The 23358-nt window shown below is 45.3% G+C and overlaps 7 protein-coding genes across 7 annotated transcripts; 2 read left to right on the forward strand and 5 right to left on the reverse strand.

Moving 5' to 3' along the window:
- Positions 1–581: 581 nt before the first annotated feature.
- Positions 582–1590, reverse strand: L199_002724 (uncharacterized protein; the record flags this gene model as incomplete). Its single annotated transcript, XM_064888463.1, has 4 exons — positions 582–590; positions 665–762; positions 898–1309; positions 1576–1590. The coding sequence occupies 4 exons, from the start codon at positions 1588–1590 to the stop codon at positions 582–584; spliced, it is 534 nt and encodes a 177-aa protein (XP_064744535.1).
- A 422-nt stretch (positions 1591–2012) lies between these two features.
- On the reverse strand, positions 2013–3945 carry L199_002725 (uncharacterized protein; the record flags this gene model as incomplete). Its single annotated transcript, XM_064888464.1, has 10 exons — positions 2013–2068; positions 2137–2227; positions 2292–2402; positions 2538–2817; positions 2927–3081; positions 3157–3245; positions 3393–3518; positions 3604–3679; positions 3746–3789; positions 3858–3945. The coding sequence occupies 10 exons, from the start codon at positions 3943–3945 to the stop codon at positions 2013–2015; spliced, it is 1116 nt and encodes a 371-aa protein (XP_064744536.1).
- Positions 3946–4326: 381 nt separating this feature from the next.
- Positions 4327–6820, forward strand: L199_002726 (uncharacterized protein; the record flags this gene model as incomplete). The annotated part of the gene is made up of 4 exons (XM_064888465.1): positions 4327–4548; positions 4622–5008; positions 5092–5305; positions 5379–6820. The coding sequence occupies 4 exons, from the start codon at positions 4327–4329 to the stop codon at positions 6818–6820; spliced, it is 2265 nt and encodes a 754-aa protein (XP_064744537.1).
- A 2635-nt stretch (positions 6821–9455) lies between these two features.
- L199_002727 (uncharacterized protein) lies at positions 9456–9820 on the forward strand (the record flags this gene model as incomplete). Its single annotated transcript, XM_064888466.1, has 2 exons — positions 9456–9541; positions 9628–9820. The coding sequence occupies 2 exons, from the start codon at positions 9456–9458 to the stop codon at positions 9818–9820; spliced, it is 279 nt and encodes a 92-aa protein (XP_064744538.1).
- A 2240-nt stretch (positions 9821–12060) lies between these two features.
- On the reverse strand, positions 12061–13017 carry L199_002728 (uncharacterized protein; the record flags this gene model as incomplete). The annotated part of the gene is made up of 1 exon (XM_064888467.1): positions 12061–13017. The coding sequence occupies one exon, from the start codon at positions 13015–13017 to the stop codon at positions 12061–12063; it is 957 nt and encodes a 318-aa protein (XP_064744539.1).
- Positions 13018–13527: 510 nt separating this feature from the next.
- On the reverse strand, positions 13528–16758 carry L199_002729 (uncharacterized protein; the record flags this gene model as incomplete). Its single annotated transcript, XM_064888468.1, has 11 exons — positions 13528–13666; positions 13740–13924; positions 13986–14250; positions 14324–14474; positions 14555–15400; positions 15461–15615; positions 15678–15779; positions 15874–16091; positions 16227–16343; positions 16407–16511; positions 16645–16758. The coding sequence occupies 11 exons, from the start codon at positions 16756–16758 to the stop codon at positions 13528–13530; spliced, it is 2397 nt and encodes a 798-aa protein (XP_064744540.1).
- A 699-nt stretch (positions 16759–17457) lies between these two features.
- L199_002730 (uncharacterized protein) lies at positions 17458–21398 on the reverse strand (the record flags this gene model as incomplete). Its single annotated transcript, XM_064888469.1, has 5 exons — positions 17458–19337; positions 19396–19831; positions 19952–20030; positions 20081–20255; positions 20318–21398. The coding sequence occupies 5 exons, from the start codon at positions 21396–21398 to the stop codon at positions 17458–17460; spliced, it is 3651 nt and encodes a 1216-aa protein (XP_064744541.1).
- Positions 21399–23358: the final 1960 nt, after the last annotated feature.

A 23358-nucleotide genomic window follows, 5' to 3' on the forward strand; every position in this document is an offset into this window, starting at 1 on the left:
GAAATAATTCGCTTGGATCTAACAACATGGCCAAGAGGTGACAACTCAATCATTCAAATAGCAAAGCAATGTACAGTTGCATCAATCCTGTCCATCTCAGCGTGGACGCCTATGCATGTATTGGACCATGAAAGGAGGTCTGAACAAAGGGAAAGACATCGTTGAGTTTGTCGTTCTTTGTAATCTCACATATACCTCTGAATATTGACATATCCTTGATGTATACTTATGATGTATGCTTATACCTGTTGAAAGTGCATGTATCTATGATATACGGCAGAGTTGCGAGTGCAATCAATGCATGGATTTCCAACCTGCTTTACTTTATCATAGAATACACAAACATACAAATCCTTACTATTTATTTCTTCTGTTTTCAATTTACAACTCTTTATTTACTATTTATGACGTTTTAATTTCTTGTCCTTATTATTCATCTAAGGTTGCTTTCTTTGATTTTGCATTGTTTCATTGTTGACATATTTCGCTTATTTGTGTATACACGGAAAATTGCAAGACTGGATGAGCTGACCAAAAAGGTAAGAGTAGGGAGGTGTTGATTGGGATTCAAAAGGTTCCTTCTACTTGTTCTACGATGAGTCACGAAGAAGATGATCAGCATGAGGTATAAGATTCCGGCTGAATGATAGATATGATGACTCACAAAGTTGAATCCGTGCTTGACTTTTGAAGGACTTGTGGCCAAAGGGGGAGATTGGGCGATACCGTATGAGGTTCTAGCGATTTGAGCGAGGTCGACCCCTAATACAAGCACAAGAGAATCAGTCATTGCAAGTCGGTGTACAGGGACATGAGTGGTAGAAGATGATTTGACAACCGTCGACGAATGTGAAGGTATGGAAAGGATACTGTACAGAGAGGATACACCTTACTCACCAGCCTTATGCCATCCACCTCTGTATTGAAGCGCCTCCTTCTTTTCCTCCTCACTATAACTGCTCATCCTTCTTTGACCTTGATTCGGTCTATCGAGACTACCTGTGGATTCCGCAGGGGATCTAGCGATATTCCCTTCAACATCGTTATTCGCATTATTACCTCGAAGTTCACCAATACCATCATTCTCGTTATCGTCATTTCCACCTTTAGCTTGATTTTGACCTCGTTCCTCGTCAAGTTGGAAGATTTCTCCATTGGCATCTTCCATACCTGATATTTCATCTTGACCTTTGGTCTTCCATGATCCCCAATTATGGGCGCCGTCCCCTCCCTTATGGGAGAGCTCGGTCTTGGTCAGACCAGAGCGGGAGTGTCGGTCTTTGGAGACCGCAGCGGGGTTTTGGGCTCTCTGCAAGAGTCATGGATGGAAAGGATAATGATGACGAAGGCGAGGAGATGGATGGGTAATATGGGATACGTGGGGTGTTATACGAGTGTGATATACACGACGATAAGTCGACCAGTGGGAAATCACGATAGAGGCAATAATATGTTGGCCAAAGAAAGGCAAGGATAAGGGATAGTGTCAGGGGCATTATGGGAAGGGCAAATCATGACCATCTCGTCAGCTTATGGCTCTCCTTGGCACCGAGTAGACACGACTGAAACACTGACCTCTGTTCTAGTCATGTTGTCGGAGTGCTGTGGGTGGTAAAGACCGCTACTATCAAAGTAGATATGAAGTGAGAAGGATGTGTTATTGCTTATGTGTCTGAGTCCTGGCCAGTGAAAGTGGGATGTCAGAGAGGAGAAAGACGAGATGGTCCAGCAGGACATGCGGTATATATAGTGCGATAGGATAGGATGTGATATCACCTCACCTCACCCCATAGACTAGTCAACTGATCACGAGACACCTTGCCATACTATGGACTCGGGATCACTCGGTAACCTCATAACACAACACAACCCCCCAGATTGGCGTTCCTGGTATCCTATCTAACCCCATGGGGGTAATGCGGCATTTATCTGATCAGCGCATGTGGCTGCAGCATGATCATGTTATCATCTATGTGGGTAAAATGCATTGTACATCTATGTCTTATGCATCGTTATAGCTCATCATGATGCGATGACGATGGATGGTACCCGAAAATATCCCGCAGTTCTACGAAATCAAGAAAATGTCATCAGCAACAGCGCAATAAACTGCCTCGGGGTTAAGAATCTACTCACTCTCCTGTGTATCATCCGTCACTTCCGTGGGCATTACGACGGAATATTCTATGTACATGTCACCCTGCGGTACATCCGAGTATGCAGGCATCTGTCAAATTCATGCTACAAATCAGCTTCGATCAAAAAAGATCTGCTTTCGTCAGTTGACTTACCCCTTCGCCCTCTATCACTTCCACTTCACCAGGTTGAGTGGTACCTTTCCTCCCTATAGGTATCGTTCTTCCATCAAGATGCGTCAAATTACGTTCGAAGCCAAGTAGTGCCTGCATATTTTGTCCAGTCAGCGATATTCATATAGAGTTGAGTATAGTGTAAGGCATTCAAGCCTATGGATGGAAATGAAAGACATATACCATCTGAAGAACAGCTCCAGCAAGTAGAAAATTTGCCTCACTCACCTCAGCAACACCCAATACAACCCTCCCCGTGATACCCCCCTCCTTCCTCCCCCAACCACCTTGCCCTTCTTCCCTCCTACTTCTGACCCGAACCACCACGTCTCCAGCTTCCCATTCTGTGCTCTCATCTGCCTCACCGCTGAAAACTTCTTCGAATCCTTCCGGTGCACCTGCAGGTATATGTACAGCTAGTGTATGATCTGTATCTAGCACTTTGTTGGATTTACATAAGTGACATGGACGGGTTATTCGTTTGCCTTTACCGTTACAATGGTTACATCTGGACGAATAGTAGTTGAATTAGCATGAAATTCAACTTCACCTGTTGGCTCAATAACAATCATGAAGTGATAGCAATACCTGGGCAATGAAGGAACGATTTGACTCACTGCATCTGGACGTTCGTGAACATTCCAGGGAACACCTGATGTCTCTGAACAGTCATACCCCGTCCTCCACAATGCTGACACTCATGTATATCCTTGTCCGACTCGGCTCCTGATCCATGACAATGCGTGCATATTATCTTACGCGGTATCTGGAACTGTAAAATTGTTCAAAACACAGTTAGTCTCTCTAGTCTAGTATCGAAAGACACCGTATAATATGGTGTACCCACCTCAACAGTTCTCCCCGTGTACATATCCGCTAAAGAGACCTCTAAATTCGTTATTAGTCCTGGACCCCTTTGTTCCTGCGGTGCACCTCCTATGAGATGTAAAATAATACCACAAATCAGCTATCAGCCCTGCTTAAGGTCTCGCAAAAGGCTGTGTTCATCTTCAAGCAGTATAAGACGCCTCCTTGTCCAGTCACCCAGACTGAAGCTCGATTCGATGAGACAGTTATACTCACCTCCGAAGAACCGGGCGAATGGATCCTGATTTCCAGCCTGTTTCTTTGCCTCGTGCTGCTTTAGCCCTTCCTCTCCATGTCTATCGTATATCCCTCTTTTCTCCGTATCTGACAGCACCTCATAAGCTATTGTGTGAGTAGTCGTATATATTTCAGTCAGCCCAAGGACAGATTTGCGGCCCCCCAACAGCTGATGATTTATACCACTAACCTTTCGATACTTCTATAAACCTTTCGTGAGCTGCTTCATCAGGATTTATATCGGGATGTAACTTCTTTGACAATTTCTGAATGATGAGATATATCGTATATCAGCTACAGCTATTTCTGTATGCGGGGAAGGTACAACTCACCCGATAGGCTTTCTTCAAATCAGCCTCGGAAGCATCCTTCTTCACTATATTATATACCTCGTATCAGCTCAACAGATCAGGAAGGCAAATCAACAAAAGAAACTCGACTTACCTCCCAATACGCTATATAGCGATTCCGCAGCCAAACATCCCGACAGGAGCACCAAAGACAGCACGAACAGGAGACTCGAAGGGAGCATCTCAAGATGGATATGGAGCTCGATGCTGGGGGAGATGAAAGAGCCGGACCACGAGAGGAAGCTGTTAGACAATGATATATCGAATAAAGTACTTGCGAAGTCTCCAAGTTACCAGCGCCAGTGGACGTGGAAGTCATGTTTATTTTGGATCAAAGGGATCGAAGACGGAAGCAATTTTAGGTCGGGTGCTTCGGTGATCTCCGCCAAAGCAATCGTGCAGATCATATCCGGTTATAGGTCATATCCATCTTACAGCAAACCATCCTCAAGACGTCATCTCCTCGCTATCAAACCTTTCTTCGAGTACAGCTTGATCATGATCTTAGAAGAAAAGCGAGCAATCCTCAAGCTATAGCTATACCACGAGAGGGACACACAGCCATGTCATCCTCATCATCTTCAACATGTCAACCGCCAGCACTACGAAGGTTCCAGAACTCCCGAGCCGAGTACGAAGCTTATCTGCCCCTCACTCAAAGAGTTCAGGAAGATCTGAGGAACGATGCTGAAGAATTGAGAGCTCAGGAAGGATGGGACGAGGAAGAATGGAATGGAGTGGAAGAGTGGACCAAGGATATTGATAGTATATTCAGGCATTTGAGGGTGCGTATCAGACTACTGTAGTACATCTCCACTTATCGACTTTACATCAGCTGATACTATAGACTACTTGTAGAGACATCGCTTCGACGAGACGAAAACACTCACATCCCTGTTAAGTACTTTACAACAACGTATCACCCTATCTCTTCATTCTCCTATCCCTTCTTTCCCACCTTATACAGAGTCACCATTATTCCTCATACTGCCTTTACCCGATCATACCGATAGATTGGGACGTCCAATAGCGGTGTTGACGGTGAAAGAGGTTATCAGAGATACAGATGGGAAATTGGATGATTTGAAGAATTATGCGTGGTGGGCATTGGAAGTGGTCAGAAGGACGTTGAGGGATTATTGGGTGAAAGGGATTTGGACGAAGAAGCAGAATGTACATTTGGGGGAAGGTGGCGAGGGACTGTGTTTGATAGTCGATGCGAATGGTGCGGGATATAGGAACATGGTGAGTGCCGAGATTCCACCTCCTGAGATATCTCGTATCAATGCATTGCGTATGCCTCACCTGACCATTATATCTATGAACAGGAAGTCGAACTTCTGCCAACACTGCTTTCAGTAGGCCACAATCATTTCCCAGGGATGATCGAAAGTGTCTACGTTGTCAATGCAGGATGGACCCATCGATCGATGTGGAACGTCATCAAGCGTGTTTTACCCAGATCAGCTTTGGAGAAAGTGGCATTCTTAGATAACAAAGAGAATCTGGAAGCTGCATTTGATCTGGATAACCTACCTCAAGGTGAGTGAGCAAGAGTAAATCTACTTTCTCCCTCGCGTTAATACTAATCTATCCATGTACTGCATCAACACAGCGTATGGTGGCAATCACTCGTTTTCATTCCCGTCTCTGCATAATCCTATATACTCATATTACTCCCATCACTCATCATTCGATCAGCCCTTTCTTGTCTCCCCTTCCCGAAATTCATCATACAGCTCGATCGCCGATATCTACTATTCCGCCCCAACCACTCCAGCTAGAAGTCGACGGAACAGCTCAGCAATCAATCTCGGAGGCTGGAGATTCGGATCTGGATTAAGGATGACCAAATCTAGAGAAGCAAGCTCACCTCCTGAACCTGCCAAACAAGAAGAAGAGGAAGAAGATGGCGATGTACCACGATTGGAAGTTGAAGAACCTACTCCGACTCACGACACGTCGTCCGAAATGTACAAGCCAACCTTTTCCCGTCGGAGCAGTTCCAGACGATCCACGCCCCTCGTCAGTGGAGATGAAACTGCAAGTCGTATTTGGAGTGGGAGTAAAACACCTACGGTCATTGCCAATGGAGCTGGAGGTGGACAAAGTGCGATACAACGAATAAAATCGTTATCGGATTTTCACCTGTACCTTTCACCATCAAGATTAGCCAACCTTGATCTATTATCTGATTCAGATTCAGACTCGGACTCAGTGGTTGAAAATCAACTACGGGGGGAACAGAAGCCCAGAAAAATACTGAAACCCGCTTTGTTCGAAGAAGATATGGAGAAATCATTATCTGAAAGAAGATCTCGACCCCCTCTGAGGTTGCTGGGAGTAAGGAACGAAGAAGGTTTACAAAACGCTAGGACGTATTCGGATAGATTGCAGAAACATCATGCCAAGGTCTTACAGTCTTATGGAGTTAGTACGCCTAGTAAATTAGGAGAAACCCATACAGCTGGAGATGGACAGCAAGATGGAAATACGATACAGGTGGCGAATGATATGGATACAGGTCAAATAAGTCCTTCTACTCCTGGTGCATTGGAGCCTCCTTCATTAGGTGAACATTATACGGCACGAACTGAAGGTGATGGTAATGGTCAGGTGGTAGGTGAATACGATACTTCGAATCCATGGTTTGGCTATCCAGCTATCAAAGTGCCTTCCTCCTCACTTACGGGAGGTAAATCGTATTCTATCCGACCTAAATACTCAAGAAACAGAAAGAGGGATCTGATCAAGACTTTGTTGTTCCTCTTTATGTTGAGATTACAATCGTTGCGATTTACAATAGAGAGGTACCTGGGATTAGATTTGCTGTTCGCTTCTAGGCCAAGTGATGGGCGGTATATGGGTGCGATGGGACCACAAGAAGGCCTCTTGTCTACTTCAGCGACCGGTATGGGAAAAGAGATGGTATTGAGGAAGGAAAAGGATTGGTGGTGGATGATCGTAGGGTTCCTACTACTGAGAGGGAGTTGGTCGAGATTAATTGTCACTTCTTTGGAGACGTTCGGTAGGGGTAAGGAAATTTTAGGTTGGTGAAGATCTCAATATTTGTCTCAGACCAACATGAGGGGGACGGACAAAATGCGACGATCATAACCATACGATACTGTGATGGCTGTAAAAGAGGTACTCTACGTGGTGGAAGTAAAACGCGCAAGTTTTGCTTCTTATATTGGTTTGTAATAGGTTAGCTGTATATACATATTCATGATTGTACTGCACTGTATTTCACTATGTATAATGATGACTTCATTGATGAGGGAGATTAAGTGAGAAATTTGATCGGATCGAATGCAAATGATAAAGTGCCGTGTTCCTCTTCCTCTGACCCCACTTCAAAACAATTAAGACAGATACGAGTCATCTCAAGATTTGGGATATCAATGATCCTGTGAACTGGCTTTCATGTCACTCATAAACTATGCACGGCATACCTGTCTACTATAGCTCGAGGTACGGTGGCTCCTTCCCTTTTCGAGTCACTTCTCCTCTCCTCTCCTCTCCTCACCTTCATGAGGAACATCCACCTGGCGAAAGTAATATTTCTAGGAGGAAATCTGAGACCTTGACTGGGTCAAAAGAACCGCCCTCAAGAACTCTGACATCTCAATAGCAGTCAGAGTTACACTTGGGCTGTCATTGCGATATCTTTGATAAAAGGCTTGACCATCTGATACCATTTGATCGTCCGATATCGGTTCTTGTCCTTCAGTCGGTAAGTTTCGACTGACCATCATCCCAACTCTAGAACTCCCCGTCAGGATCGTTTCTCTATTGAATAATTCCGATAAACCAGATATGGTCTTCAGATCTCCTTTTGACGACCCAAGTCTCGTCTTACCATGTGAAAGAGCCAAGGTCAGAGTTGTATCAACTTTTTCCCCCGCTAAAGAGGACCGACCTTGATTTGGAGGTAGACCGTTTTTGATGGGAAATCGAATATCAGTCATCGAAGAGCGATCTGCACTATCTCCGTCCGATGCATGGTCAATTCCTTGAAGATGGGAACGAAGAGATCTTTCAAACCAACTATGATTGGGATTCCCGATGCCTCCAACCTCTGAGACGTGTAAACCTATTTTATCCACGTTTTTCAGTAGCTCTTCTGAGCCTTTGCCGTTGATTTTTTTCGACGATTTCCTCAGTTGAAAGATGACCGACATGATACGCAGTCATACTACCAGAGACGGGATATCTGCTGGTCTTGTTCCCTTGAAGGTGTTCCACGTATCCTTTAAAGTTGCACACTGGAGCGAATAAGCAACCATTTGGGCCGGTGCTTCCTTTCATTTCAGGTACGGAGATAGCAAAGTCACTCTCCCCGTTGAACGCTGTAGATATATCTCTACATTCTGACATATCAGTTAACACAAGGGAGATTTTCTCATTGGGTGACGATTTGATAGGACCCGATGAGCTGTATTCATGTCTTATTCTAGAGGACCACATTGTCCGTTCACGAGACAACAGGATGCCTTGAGAAAAGGCCAAAGGTACCGGTCAGCTTCATGCTGATCAAGAGGGATCTCTCATTTTGCAGAGACTCCCAGTCGAATGGCATCAGACAAGGCAACTCACGTTAGTACAATTGCTAGGCAAAGTGATAACGGGATATTGAGGACTTGCTGGAGAATCACGTTATCTTGGAAGCAGAGAGGCAAGTGGAGACAAGTGGGGATTGGTGATCTATTTGTACCCTTCCAGCTTGGGCACTTGGCTCAATTCCCCATACAAGGGATATCAAAATTATCATCGCCACTCCGCAGCGCCCAGCCACAATGGATATCAAGAAGCCCTTTGCGAAACATTGTCAACTTGGTGTAGCATATTGACCTTTGATGAATCTGGAACTACACAGAAGTAAGTACCATTTCACGACATCTTATACTGCGTGCAGATTCTTGACGATCAGAAAGGATAGCCCACATCTTGCTTCACGATTCTGCAATCGAATTGTATCATAGCAAACCTGAGTCTGTGCCGAAACCACAGTACGCGGCCAGAAACTTGCTGTCATGAAATGATGCACCGCATTTTGGGTATCGCCTGAATCGAAACCTACCCCTCCATAGCAACTTTCACATGAAATTTGGAGATGGATGAGAGGTCGTGCACCCTTTGTACCTTGCCTTCTTCGTTGTCGTAACACCCATGTTGTTCGCAACACTGCTCCTTTCGCAGTCGAACTGGTTCACCTCGCAGGTTGAAACACCAAGAAGCTGACTTCAATTTGTTATACTGTCAGCCCTCAGTAGATTCTACTGTACCCTTTGCACCACCACCCGTTGGGAGATGTATCAAGGGGAGAGAAGCAGAGCAAGAAGGCCACCAATCACTGATCGTTCTCAGTATGGTTTCATATTATCGCGAAGCCACGAATCCCAGAATCCAAGAATCATCCAGCCCCAGGAGACCAACATATCAAAATCTAGCAGAGCGGGATTTGATGGATAGGATACAGTGCTGACTCGAGTGGTTTTCGGTTCGAGCTCAGATGACATACTCCATTCCGTGCCATCCGTGAGGATGATCAACTACTACCTCATTGTGCATCTTTATAGATATATATAGTTGGGTCAATCGCCCACATAGATCTATTGATCCTTTTCGCAACTTGACTTTACTTTGCTCGAAATCACTTCAAATATACCGCTTAAAAGTGATACACACGATGACGACCGGTAATACCCCAGCAGAGGACCTATATAATTCTGAACGATCTAGGACACCTACCACTTTCAGAGTCGGTAACGTAACGTGAGTGACGAGATCGTATCACACAGTATACAGTGTACTGTACAGGATCTCTTTGAGAACAGTCGCTCACTTGGTCAAACGTGTAGCACTAGCACGCGATCTCAGCCTCAAGCAGGATCTCAAGCAGAAACTTCATCCGGTACTGCCAATCAGACAACTTCATCTTCTGGTCCAAGTAAGATTATACCTAGGGATTTCATGTCAGCGCCACCACATACAGGAAGCTCGAAGACCGGAGGGTCTAACATACTCGAGCCGGAATTCAACGATGGCCGTTAGTCAGGTCTTAACTCCGGACTTGTTATGCCTTCGAATCGGGATTAGCTCGTGAAAAGTCATATTCTAGTACACGATGCACGTTTTTCTATTCATTGAGAGAATCTTCGCACAGGTTTGCTGATCAGCATGCCTTGTTGACGAATGGCTGACCGGTTGTCGATTGTCGGTGAGCAATCAGCCTTCTGCTAGTGAAGCCTATGAGCGTAAAGAGGCTAAATTGTTCGATGCAAGAATGAACTCAAAGCTGCTTCTATGAGCCTGATCCTTTAATGATTACAGTATTGAGCAGGACGACCCATTGATCTCAGCGCCACATACCAGACTTGGTTCTTCTCCCATATGAATGAAAAGATGAGGTGGCTCCTTTTACGAATCCTAGCAGGATTGATTAAAAGGCGAAATATGATAGGAACGACTTGATCAATTGGGCATGTATATATACTCCCATTCATGAGTTTGGATAATTCTTGAGCTCAATATATGTTTGCCATTGCATTCCTCATACTGCACTACTGGATAAAGCTAGCATCCGAAATGTCAGTTACAGGCGAAGCTCAAGGGTTCATCAGACCTGATGAGAACGACACAGCAATAGCCCGGGACATATCAGTGATAACAAAATCGACCCAGAGCACGCGGTAAGTCTATGTTCTGGGGTACAACACTGCATTGAGCTAATGTATATAATCTCTTTTACCTCATCAGCACTGCCACTAAGGGGTCAACCGAAGAGCAGGCAACAGCCGTATCAGCAATGGAGTTGGCCTATAGCAGACTGTCTGATCGGCTCAGTCGACTTGGGAGTAGCAAAGACGACGCCTCACAATCTCAGACTGACCACTCGGGCAGCCAGAGTTCTCGAGGATAGGCAGACCTCGGTGGGAGCCCATACTGTACTTTGTACAGTATAGTGACCTTAACGGAGAAAATCCACGAGCTCCTTATGCCTTTTGAGATGATGAATTCTCTGATTCCTTTTGAGGTGATGAAACTGTCCCTTGAGAACCCGCTGTATGGTCATATAAACTCTTCCGTTATATACCTGGGTTGTCTCAACAGTCTTTCTTGAGATTATCGCTAAGAGAAAGTACAAATGAAATGCCAATGGCAATCGCTCATGAAACGATATGGCTTTCACCCTGATTGCTTGTGTCATTGCTTCTGCTAATCAGACTCTTTGTGTGCCTTTGAGCGATGTTCAGTAGATATTCAATTGGCATCGCCAAGGCGTGACGGCAATGCCAAAATTGCATGACCCTCTTAAACCGAGAAACCAGGATGTCACCGATCTCCCATTTTGTCTCGTTTGGTTAGATAAAAGGAGGATCCGTAAGTACAGTATCACAATGATCATTCATTCACCTTTCAGCTTTTCCCCTGTAAGAAGAGATCATCGCTTTCATCTGGTTCTATATGTCACCAATCAGGATTTACTGAGGACTCGGTGATCTCAGTAGTTCTTCACACATATAAAGGCCTGAGCAACGAGCAGAAGTGATCTCTTTCGAACAAATCAATATACCACTCGTTCAACTCACTTTTCAGTCTACCACAATCTTTACCGTACTTTACTTCGATCTTTTGAATAACATTCATCTCCCATAATGACCATTATCGATCGACCTGGTGCTTCATGGAGCGGTAATCGCTATTCATACACGATAGGGATGATAACCGGTATCAAACCACCGGTTCAAGTTATATCACCACGTCGTCTTCGGCTTCCCGAACAAACAGGTGAGTTGGGTATGATCAGTCTTCCAGTCTGTATATACGAGGATGGTTTGCATTCTGATGCTCCGGACCAATATAGTGCCGATTCTTACGCCAACGATGAGTCTTTCGCGAGATTCGATTCTACTTTTACGGCCTTGGGTGATATGATCAATCGATTGGGAGATTCATCTGACCATCAAACCGGAGGGTCATATTCGTCTAAGCCCCAGTTTCCGGATACGAAATTTTGGGTTCACAGCCTTTTCAAGTTACATTGTATACCCGCCAAGAATATCAATGTCATTTCAATAGTGCACAATCGGTAGTGTTTCGAGTGGTACATTGGTATATCGATGCATGGTGTTTGATATTCTACAGGTTCATTTATCGTCAGCTGGCACCTTCATTGTCGTCTCCGAGCACAGGTTGATCGAAGACAAGGGATACACTCACCATTTTACAGCTCCAAACTGTCGCATGTGCTCCGAGAGTATCCTTCATTTCACATCTTCTCATCAAGTGCGTCAGGCCTTCACACCATGCCATATACTATCGTACCCTAGTATAGCATCCAACAAACCTTGCGGGTTAGGTCTTTCAGCCACTGCATCAACATTGATACCCCTTTCTTCGAAATACTTTTTCGTAGTTTCTCCAATAACAAATATCTCCCATCCTTTCCAATACCCATCCTCAAATCCATGTTCATCGTCTTTCGGATCCTTCAAGTGAGGCAAGACGACCTCTGCGCCTGAAGGTGAGAAGAAGCATAACCATCCTTTCCCTTCTTGTCCATTCCCCTTCCCATCTCCATCCCCATCTGATTTCGGCTGTGATTGTGGTTGTTGGCTTTCTCTAAATGTATTGATGTTCTCTAAAATATCCAATCTAGGCGTTGTACTATAGACCATAACTTCCTCCACTATCCTCCCATTACTTCTCAGCTCATCTTGAAGTACTTCCGTCGACTTATCTCCTCTTACAAATAGATACTTCCTATGCCTTTCTTCTGATCTTGGTAGTCGATCTATTATATGAGGAACTAGATGAATAGCCGATTTGGGTGGTACTCCTCCTTCGTATTCGATCGAGTGGGGTGTACATTTTGCTGGGATGGAGGCTTCCGAAAGATGATCTGACGATGCATTTCCAACTGTGAATAAGGGAACCTCGTCCCACCTGCCTTTTCCTTTACCTCTCGTATTTGATGCAGTACCAATACGAGATTCGCTGACCGCTCTCACCCATCCTTCCGCACCTCTCCGGGAAGTGATTATCACCCCTTCCCAATCTTCAGATCCTCCTTCTAGTATTGGTACGAGGGAGGTCGTATCGTATGTCTCTTCTAGAACAGGTATGAAAGTGGGTTGATACGATGTTGATGAGAGTGATTGTGTGTATTGGTCAAGCGAAGAGGAAGGAGATGGTGTCTTGAATAGTATCACCGGTATAGATCTTGGTATCTGCTTTTCGTCGGTCATATCTGGGTCATCTGATCGTGCCGTCGTTGCCTCTGCTGCGTGAAGTACATGAGTGAATAGAAGGATGTGATAGAGAATGCGTTCATCCAATAAGTGAATGCAGATGACATTTCATCTTTCGGACTTGTCTTAACCCAACCTCCACTTCTCATGTCCACCCACTTCTCACCAGGATCATAATGGTCTTTGACATACCTATGTTCACCCGAAGCCAACAAGACATAACATGACACGAGATGCATGAAGCGATAGACCTATCTTCATACCTGATAATAACAATAGAAACAAGCCATATGAGAGAAGTACAATACAGTCTCAGATGAAAAGAGAATCCAACATGTTCGATTGTAGAGACGGTCGGTATAAGATGAGACGACGAAAAACAAAAAAGAAACAATGGAGTGATGAAGGATATATCAACATGTAATTTATAATGTCCAATTCTGTATACAAAGCAATGACGAAATTAGAGTCGCTTTGACAACGATACACCGTTGCTCTGACCACTGATTATCGGATGGGTTTCATGATCTCTTTTTCTCTCTGTACCGCAGCTCTGGTCCCAGCAGCGACAGGTATACCATTCACACCCGCTTTGTTATCGGTGGCTTTGTTCATACCGTGCGACTTGATTTTGGCTAGTACGTCTCTACAGTAAGAACATATCCATCAGCTACATTTCTCACGTGTAACTTCCACTATCTGGTAAGTTTTTGACTAACCTTGCATATTGTACTTTATGAACAACCCCTTCTATCCTCTTCTTATCTTTCGGATTGGCATCATCGCCTATCGGCTGCAGGAGGCTTTCCAGACTCCACGTTCTCAAAATCGAATGTCGGTCAATTACCGAGACCACTAAACCATCCTGACTTAGTATCAATTTGGTGTGATCGTAGAAATTAAACTATACCAGGAAATCGTATTAGCTAGTTGTTCGGAGGGATCGAAACACTTGAAAAGCTCACTTGGAGAACATCATTACTCAATCTGAACAGAATGACATGTTTCATTCTTAGATATTTCACAATGAAAACCATTCCGGTCTTCAAGTTCACATCATCGTATGTGTAAGGCTGTTCAAGGAACAGTTTATCAAGCATATAACTTTCAAAGTGTTTGAGCAGGTATACCTTGTTCTTGAGATCAGATGGGTAGGTGTCTATGGAGTGAGATCGTCGAGTATGGTGAGATAGATCGTCAGAGGCTGTGGGTCGGATATCATCAAAATGCCTGTGCAAAGATTGACATCAGTAAGAGCCCGAGTTGAGTGAAAGCTGATCGCATGGAGAATACCGATACTCACTGTTTGCCAGGCGCCAGTACGAGCGAGGTCGAGTCATTGAAATGTACCGAGACGGTCCCATCCGTCATAGCGAATCCCATTCCGTATTTCGTGCAATAGTCCAACCAAGATACAACGAATACATTCGGTGGGGCTGGCTTTGGGTCGATGTCTGCGAATGAGTCCCCATTATCAGCTTCCTCCTTAGGTAATCTCAAGGACACGGTCGTAAGCAGACACTCCTTCACTTACGAGGCGTCCTGAATCCTTGCTCAGTCTGCGACATTGCCAATCCATTCGCAAGATTCTGGCCAATTACATCAAATAAGCTCGTTTTGAAATCCTTGGTTTTGCTGGATGTAAGGGCCGAAGCAGCTGCAGGCGGTCGAGGTAAAGTAGTAGCCGAGCCTAGTGGAGCCGCTTTCTTGGGCGATACAGATGGTAATCGCTGTTCGTGATGTTTATGTCGATGTCTTTCACTGGCCATTTCAGAGACGATCCTAGCCTTTTGGTTTGCCAATCCCCGTTCTCTGACTGCACTATCATAACCCCTTTCCCTTTGAGGTTCCAAAACTTCCACCTCCTGCTCCTCGTCTTCCTCTTCGCCAACTCTCTCCATAGGGCTAGCATGTCTTCTCGCTGAGGACGGTCCGGGCCCAGCAACTCCATATTGCTCTCTACCCAGTGCCGACTTTCTAGCGGGACTTAATGTAGACGCGGCACCTGCAGCAGATAATTTTCGTAGCAATGAAGGCTCCTTGATAGGTGCTGAAGCTTGAACCAGAGGTTGCCGGGCGGAAGTGAGTAAAGCGGAGATGGGACTGTCGGGTTGCACAGCGTTCTTGAAATCCCTTTCTTGTTGTAGGATACTGGGTCCAAGGGGTGCACGAGGTCGAGACGCAACTTCTGGAGCCAAAGATGGTACGACACCAATTTTCGATTTCTGACACAGAGCTTGAAAGTTACGTCGAGATTGAGAGGTGGATAAATGTCGATAGTCAGGAGCAAAATCGTTGGCTGAGGCTGGGATGTAGGCTGGGAAAGGTCCATCAAGGAACCATTTATGGGAGAGGATTTTGTCGAGCGGTGGACGTTCGTCTAAGGAGGATAGTTGTGATCAGCTGCAGTGAAGGTCGGGGATCAAGCCAGCCAACATACCTGGTTTAGGATTCAAAATGGAAGATATCAAATCCTGAGCTGAATGCGAGATCTCCTTGTCTGCAGGGAACTCGTATCTGTTCTCTCTAATCCGCTTATATATGGTCTTGACGTCTTTGGTCTGAAAGGGCGGTTTCCCGATCAGAAGGGTGTACCTAAATGTGATGGATTAGCTGGACTCGGATGACTGGGCAATAGATCACGCTGGACAACATACATGATCACTCCAATTGACCAAACATCCACTTCGAAACTATGTCCATTATCCTGATCGAACAGAACTTCAGGAGCGATATAGTTGGGTGTACCGCAGATCGTCCTGAAAACGAATGTGAGCAAATGCACTTTGACCTGTCGATGCCTGCCTCGTATACGATCTGACGTAGATTTAGGGGAACAACAGTCATACTCACTTTTTCCTATCACCAGGATTCTCGATCAACGCCGCCAATCCGAAGTCTCCCACTTTGACATTCATATCCGCATCCAAAAACAGATTACCCAATTTTAAATCACGATGGATCACGTTCATCTGATGCATGTATTGACATGCTGCGATGAGTTGGACCAGGTAATACCGTGCTTCAGGTTCTGTATATCGTTTACGACGTCGGAGAAGATCCATCATGCTCTGTAAACCAAAAATAAGGAATATCAGCATTTGCTCCAGGAGCGATCAAACTTGATCGAATTTAAAAATGAAAAGTGATTGCATCAATAGGTTCAGATGGATGGGAATATCCCCCAAGATGCCAATTCAACTCACCCCATTCTCACATAGCTCTAGAACCATGTATACATTACTAGAATCTTCAAAACAATCTTCAAACCTTACGATATGGGGATGAACGAGTATTTGATGAAGTTTGATTTCTGCCCATAACTAACATAACGGAGTGACAATCATCAGTATTACTTGAGCTCGAGATGGTCCAGCGAGACTTACCTTGGTTTTATTCTTCTTGGAAGTAATAGCATTTTTATTAATGACTTTAACAGCTTTCCGACGATTCTTGGAATCTTGAATTTCGTATACTCTAGCGAAACCACCCTATATATATATGTATCTTTCATCAATTTTTGAAAGTCCGTGATGAAGGCATGATAGAAGACAATTTAAGATGTGTTGCTTATTTATATGCACTGCACACATGAACCTGATTGAGCTGGAATGTAACACTCACCTCACCCAGGAACCCAACCCTATCATACCTCGCTCCCTTCCCCTGATCTCGTATGATCAAAGGCGGTGAAGGCGGTACTTCCTTTTCCTTCTTCTTGACCGGGGTTCCAACCATATCGGCTAATCTATCAGAATGTGATATATGACGAATTCTCAAGATACAAGGAGAGGTATGGCTTTCGGACTATGAGCTAAGTTGATCGTGATGGTATAACGTAATAAAATGAGATCAGATTGTTTGGTCGGTTTTACAAGAAATGTCCCTGTGTTGAAAAGATCGCTCCTCTTTGTGTTTAGGAGAAACAATGAATATGACTGTGATGAAGACGAGTGATATATATGACAATGAATGACTTAGTTGGATATAGTCTGATACGAATTCGAGTGGAATGTGATGAAGTACAAGTTGAGTGAGTGGTTTGGATTGTTGACATGAAAGTGCTTGTCCTCAAAAGTCACTCGCGTAACAACTGGCTCAGGAGCATGCTTTCGGCATTACTGCGTCCTACTAGTGAATCCCCGTCAATGTGGCACTTTGCTCTCCTGATGCGAGTGTAAGATACATAAAAATACATGCATGCATACTCGAGTAGAGTTTAAATCCTTCGTCATTTATTTCTCTTTATTCTCATACAGGTTTACTAGATTGGACTTCACATAAGAAAAGAAAGTGTATGTGTGTATGTGACGGATGAATTGGGAAACCATAGTACAGCACTGCTGTGATGGAAAATATGAACTTGATTTAATGCTAATTGTAGTAGTTAAAGAGAGGAAGAAGGGAGTTATCTTGTATGAATCTATCCGACCAGTTCTAATCCTTACCTCCCTTAGTCTTTAGACCGCTCAACATCTTTGCCAAAGTCGAGATCTGTCCTTTCAATTTCGGTTTATTCGGCCCTCCGGCTGCTCCAGTCGCACTGTGGGGAGTCTGTGGTTGACTTTGGGTGATGGTCGAAGAACTTTCCTTGGAATCTAAATTGGGTCTAGCGGTCGATGGTGAAGTAGAAGAATCGCTATCGATTGACATAGCGTGAGTGTGGGATAAACCAGATTTGAATGGTGCTTTATTCTGTTTCGGGGATGAGCCAATAGGAACGGAATTTCTGATTGTATAATTGGTAGTGATAGGTTTGGACAGGTTGGAGGGCCGATTAACCTGGTGATGCTGTTGCTGTTGAGGTGGTGGTGGTGATTTATGGATAGGTTGAGATAACGATAAGTTCGATGGTTTACCAAACGAGCCCATTTCTCCTCCTGTTATAGCTGCAGCGGCCAATGCGGCTTTTCTAGCTCGAGAATGATCTTCGTTCTTTCTATAAGACGGATGAGGGTTCTTATCCCTGCCTCTGGAGTCATCGACCATCGTCTGACCTGCCTCTTCCAAGTCACCTTTATGCTGTAATTGGGGTTTTCTAGGTCTTCTCCAATCTTCAGCTTCGTCAGCAGCTGAGGTTGTTGCGCTGGTACTCGACACATTGCCAAAAGACGATAAGGCACTGGATATCCCGGAAGAAGATACAGTCGTAGTCTGTCTCAAAGCGTGTTTCGAGTAATTTAGTGAACCTTTGGCAGCTTGACCTTGTTGTAGATTCGCAGGAGCAGATAGGTTCAAGCTGCCATCCCTCTCTGCCACTCGTCGAGCCAATGCAGCCAGTTCGGGGTTATTACCTTGAGCAGTAGAGAATCTCATCATATCTTTCCACTTGGATTTCTTGGCTTCGGCAGCTTGAGCAGGTGTAGTGCCCAATGGCGGGAAATCTTCAATCCTGGTCGCATCGAACGTCTCTTCGGACGGTTTCGAGAACTTCGACACTTCCCTTGCTAAAGTCTGTGAAGCGACTGTCAATTCCGCTAGTAGCGCATCTCGTTCCTCTTGAGAAGGTTGATCGTCTCCACCCGCAGCGGCCAGAGCGGCTGCTTTGGCTGCTTTACCCTTTCTTACTCCCCTCTTCCTTCTTTTATGGGTAGACAAGGATCTAGAATCTCCATCCGCTCGTTCGGACCCATCGGCAACAGAATCCCCAGCGTATGATTCCAAATCATTACCAATTGTCTCGGGTGAAGCGAATTCACTCATGTCGACTGGAGTAGGTTGATCATCGATTGTAGTAGCTGAGACTAATTCGTCCTGATCATGTTCCAAAGGAGGTGTAGGTAAGGCAGGTTCTTCAGGTTCCTCTTCCGGTATTTGAATGTGTGTGGGAAGAGACAACTGTGATGGTGGGGGGAGACTAGACAGAGTGGGTGCAGAAGAGGTAAGAGCAGATGAAGAGTTCTTCCTAGTCGTTTCTTGGTTTGTGGCGACTGGTGATTTGACGAACAGACCTTTATCTGTAGGAGTCTTTTGATTCTCGATCCGGGATATCTTGAGTGAGTGAAGTGCTTTTCGTCCACCAATCATCTCAGGAAGGTTCTTGATCCACAATCCAAACTCTCTAGCAGAAACTCTAGCGTCTACATCGATACACAGAACATGATCGGCAAGGTAGGAAGCGACTTCTTTGCCGACTCCAGAAAATTTGGTGAGCAAGAAGCCGATGGGATCCATGAGGAAGTTGTCGAAATTAGGATCACCAGGTGTGGGATCTTTCCATGGATTTCGGTGGAAGAGCATATTGATGAGTACGATACCAAGAGACCATACATCGGCAGGAGCAGGGAAGTATGTTGGCCCAAGGTTATTTCGGCATTCTATAGAATTCCATCAGTTATATCTCTAATTTCTGAAGGACGCAAGGGTTCGACGTACCATAAGACATGTACGGCTTACTACCGCATTCGACATCACCACTTTCCTCTTCAGTAGTAGCCAAACCAAAATCCGTCAATTTGACAATAACCTTTCTCTTGGCTTGGGGACCGAAGTCCACGGGTTTTCCTTCGTCCTCGTCATCCCCAATTTCGCCATCAGCAGCCGCTTCCAGTTCTATCGAATCACAACAGATGAAATTTTCAGGTTTGATATCACGATGACTGATCCCTGCGTCATGACAAATCGATACAGCTTCGCACATCTGGCTAAACATGGAAGCGATCAATCGTAGACGTCTTTGACTGAGTAAGGTCCCCGCCGAGAATGAGGAAAGAAGACTGGGCGTGGGTGGTGTCTGGGAAGGAGTGAAGTGTTGAGTGTGAGAATGACCATTGTGATGAGCGAAGAGGAGGGAAGCGGGAGATCCACTGAACTGAGAGAACGCATTACCAGGCGAGTTGGTGAAAGATGATGACATGCCGTTGAGACCTGAGAACATCTGAGAAGAAGAGAAGGGGATTGAAGAAGAAGATAGCTTGGACGAGGACATGACACCGTGATTTCGATCTCCGGGTAGAGGGACAGGATGAGTGTGTGGAGAAGCATCTCTAGATTTCTCAAGCCAGTAAAATCTACTTCTTGGTTAGCATAGAGACTTTCAGCAAGAAAGATCCGCACTTACAGGTCTTCACCAGGACACAACTCTAACATGAGAAATAACCACTTCCTAGTTTGTAATGTCTGATGTAGAGTAACGATATTCTGGTGAATCGGCAGGGATAGGTGGATATGAGCTTCGAACAGCTGAGTGTCAAGTTGTTCTTCCTCCAAGTCTTGTTTACTCAAGCATTTCAGGGCTATTCGATTTTCGTCAGCAAACACATAATCCGATTAAGAATCCATTATAGTTCAAACTCACCATACTCTCGATGTCTACCACCTTTTTCCCTTACTAGGTATACAACCGCATAACTTCCTGTACCCAACTTTCTTACAACCTCATATCTCTTCTTCTCCTGCTTCCCATCGGTTCTAGTGAATTTGGTGGCCTCGCTCCCACCTCTCCTCAGTGGCAAACCAATGTCATCATCGCCAGTACCATTCGGCATCCGTCCAACAGCAGGTACAATGATTTCACCTTGAAATTCCATTCCTTCACCAATCAACATCCCAGGTTTTAGTGGTTCTTCAACATGGGGTGAAGAAGATGATGAATCGTCCGAGAACCCAGTCCATGATCTACCTTTATCCTTGTCATCAAATTCATCTCTTTCCTCGTCATCCATCAACGCAGAATCCTCTCCATCACCATCTAACAACATGCCTCCTGCGGGTTGCCAATCATCCATTTCGTCCGCACCTGAAGCCCAAGAGTCTCCCATCTGCACCATCACGTCCTTGTGGGCACTCAGAGTAGCTGAGGATGATCCTCTGTTGGGAGTTCCCGACCCGCTCTGCTGATTGGGCAGGGCAGCCGAACTTCCTCTGGGCGTACGTGATCGTGATCTTGAACTCAGACTGATCGATACGATAGCAGCTGAATTTCGGCGGGATCTGGGCGGTAGCTCATGAGATTGTCCACGGGGAGAAGTAGCAAGTGGTCGAGGTGAACCTTCTGCCCATTGAAAAACCTGTTCGACCGGTGTAGTGAGCTGGGGCGAAAGGGACGACAGCCGTCTATGAGAGGTATTGAGCGTTAAGCCTGGAGCATGAGGGGAGCTGGAAGACGCTTCAGGAACAGCTGGTAATGTCTGATGAGATGGGACAGGCGAGAAACCCATCACCACACTTGTCCTCGAGCCGGGTAAAGTCGGAGAGTCCCTTCCATCGTAGTCCATAGGTTGCGATGCGGAGATGCTGGGTAGTCGAGGTCCCATTGACGCACGCGGTAATCGAGGTGAGGATGGACCTGCGACTGCGGAACCCCGCCGAGGCGATGGAGATGGAGATTGATGAGGAAAGGTAGGGATGGGAGAAACCAAGGAAGGTGATCCGTTCATGACGCCATCAAGTACCTAGTCTATTGCGATGGTACAGTAGCGAGGTAGAGGAAGGAACACTTTAAGAAGGTGATGATCCGTGAGATGGGCGTGGAAAAAAATGGTGCTAGGGCCCAGATGGGTGAGAAAGGCTGCGAATGAACATCCGTTCAGTTATCAACAATGTTTCTTCTTGATTTTGATGGTTGTTACACAGTATGGAGGAAACAGGGGCTGCGCATGTGTAGAATGAGATTGCAACTCACCTGATCCCTCAGCCAAAGGCTCCAGCACAACGATGACTCTGTTCGTTGCCTTGAACAAGCCCTTCCTTTGACAATATGGAGTATTCGAGTATGTCACAAGTCTGCTCTGGGTGGAGGAGATAGTCCAAAGGTCCTTTGTGATGTAGAGTGGGAGAAGGAGAGGTTATGGCGTGATTGATGAAGGAAGAGATGGGGAGAACACAAGCCAACCCAATCTAACGTACTATGCTACACGCAGGTTTTCCCGAACGAACAAAATGAAGATACAGAGTATATATGATTATAATCCAAGGAATAGTTATTGGTTGGAAGGACAGTAACACACGATTGCGGTCATACAGGAAATGCCAGTTGATTGATGAATTGACGGAGGTCTGATTTCCTGATGTACCCTCTTTACCCCACCACCCTGCGATCTAAGCCGACGGTACTAATGTTGTGATGTTGATCAAAAGAGGTCACTTGATGGATTGATAGATCCGAGCGTGAAGAACGTTCCACACAACACGATATTATCCTTAGCTCGTTTGAGGTTGAGACCAGCCAGGGTCAAGGTGTTTCGACCTCGAAAGTGACTAGTGTCTTTCTACTGATGTCGCAGACAATACCGAACGGATCCTCTTGGAGAATTGTGTTGATTGGGAAAGGAGTGTAGGATAAGATATCGACGGTGGTTGATGAGATGTGTGTTGATGGGAATGATCTGATTCCGGCGGAAAAGTCTAGAATAGCGAGCTAGCAAAGAAGGGATGCTTTCCAATTCGGTGATCTCGGTGATGGATGAAGAGTGTGTCGCTGTTGGGTATCGTAAGGAGAGGGGTTATGTATATATGCAGTATAGCAAGCGATGAGATGGGGTGGTAAAGAGTGAGAAAGGATATCGAGTTAGAGAATAGTGATGATGACGATGATGCAAGATGTGACAAGAATGCTAAGCAGAATAGAAGCGCAGTTATGGAGATGCTACTTGTAACCAAAGTGTGTCGACTCAACCGACTCGAGTCTCTGACGGCTATTATCCCGAACACGAGTACTATACTCGTATGCATGCGGTATCAAAACTCAATTCCTCGTCTGGATTAGCTTGAATTAGCTTACCTAGCTCATGGGGACAACGCCCACTCGTATTACCTATTACCTATTACGGAAAAACCACCACGTAAACAATCCACAATCCTTCCATCATCCGACAAGCGGTCCACATGGTGTTTTCTCGAATGAACCACAAGGTACACCCATACATCCCACACATCCATCCACGTAGATCCTTTGTATTCGCCAATCCACTGGATTCACCCCTTGGATTCCCAAAACCTGTCACAGCTGCACATAACTCGTATCATCTCGGCACAGGCGTTGGGTCATTCAATCTACTGTACCATGCATGATTCTATGAAACTTTGTGGATGATCCAGAGTGGGGCGGAGGCGGCAAATCCGCAATGCAACATGTGGGTCCGGACTAGTTAAAGCCCCGTCGTTTGGTTCATCCCGAGATGTTCTTGGCTCTATACATACATGTAGATCGCTTATGATCCATAAGACCCAAGCCACCACCTCTTCCACGCATGCAGTGTATCTACCATCACCTCGCATGTACGCATTCTCAAGCGAAGTTACATACATACAGGTATGATTCTAGAACTGACCAACATGCGATGCGGTGTAAAGAGGATTGTTCGAGATCCTAGAATCCTAAACGCGCGCAGATCAATG

The sequence above is a fragment of the Kwoniella botswanensis genome, chromosome 1 (assembly GCF_036426115.1).
Source record: "Kwoniella botswanensis chromosome 1, complete sequence".
In the NCBI taxonomy this organism is placed as follows: Eukaryota; Fungi; Basidiomycota; class Tremellomycetes; order Tremellales; family Cryptococcaceae; genus Kwoniella; species Kwoniella botswanensis.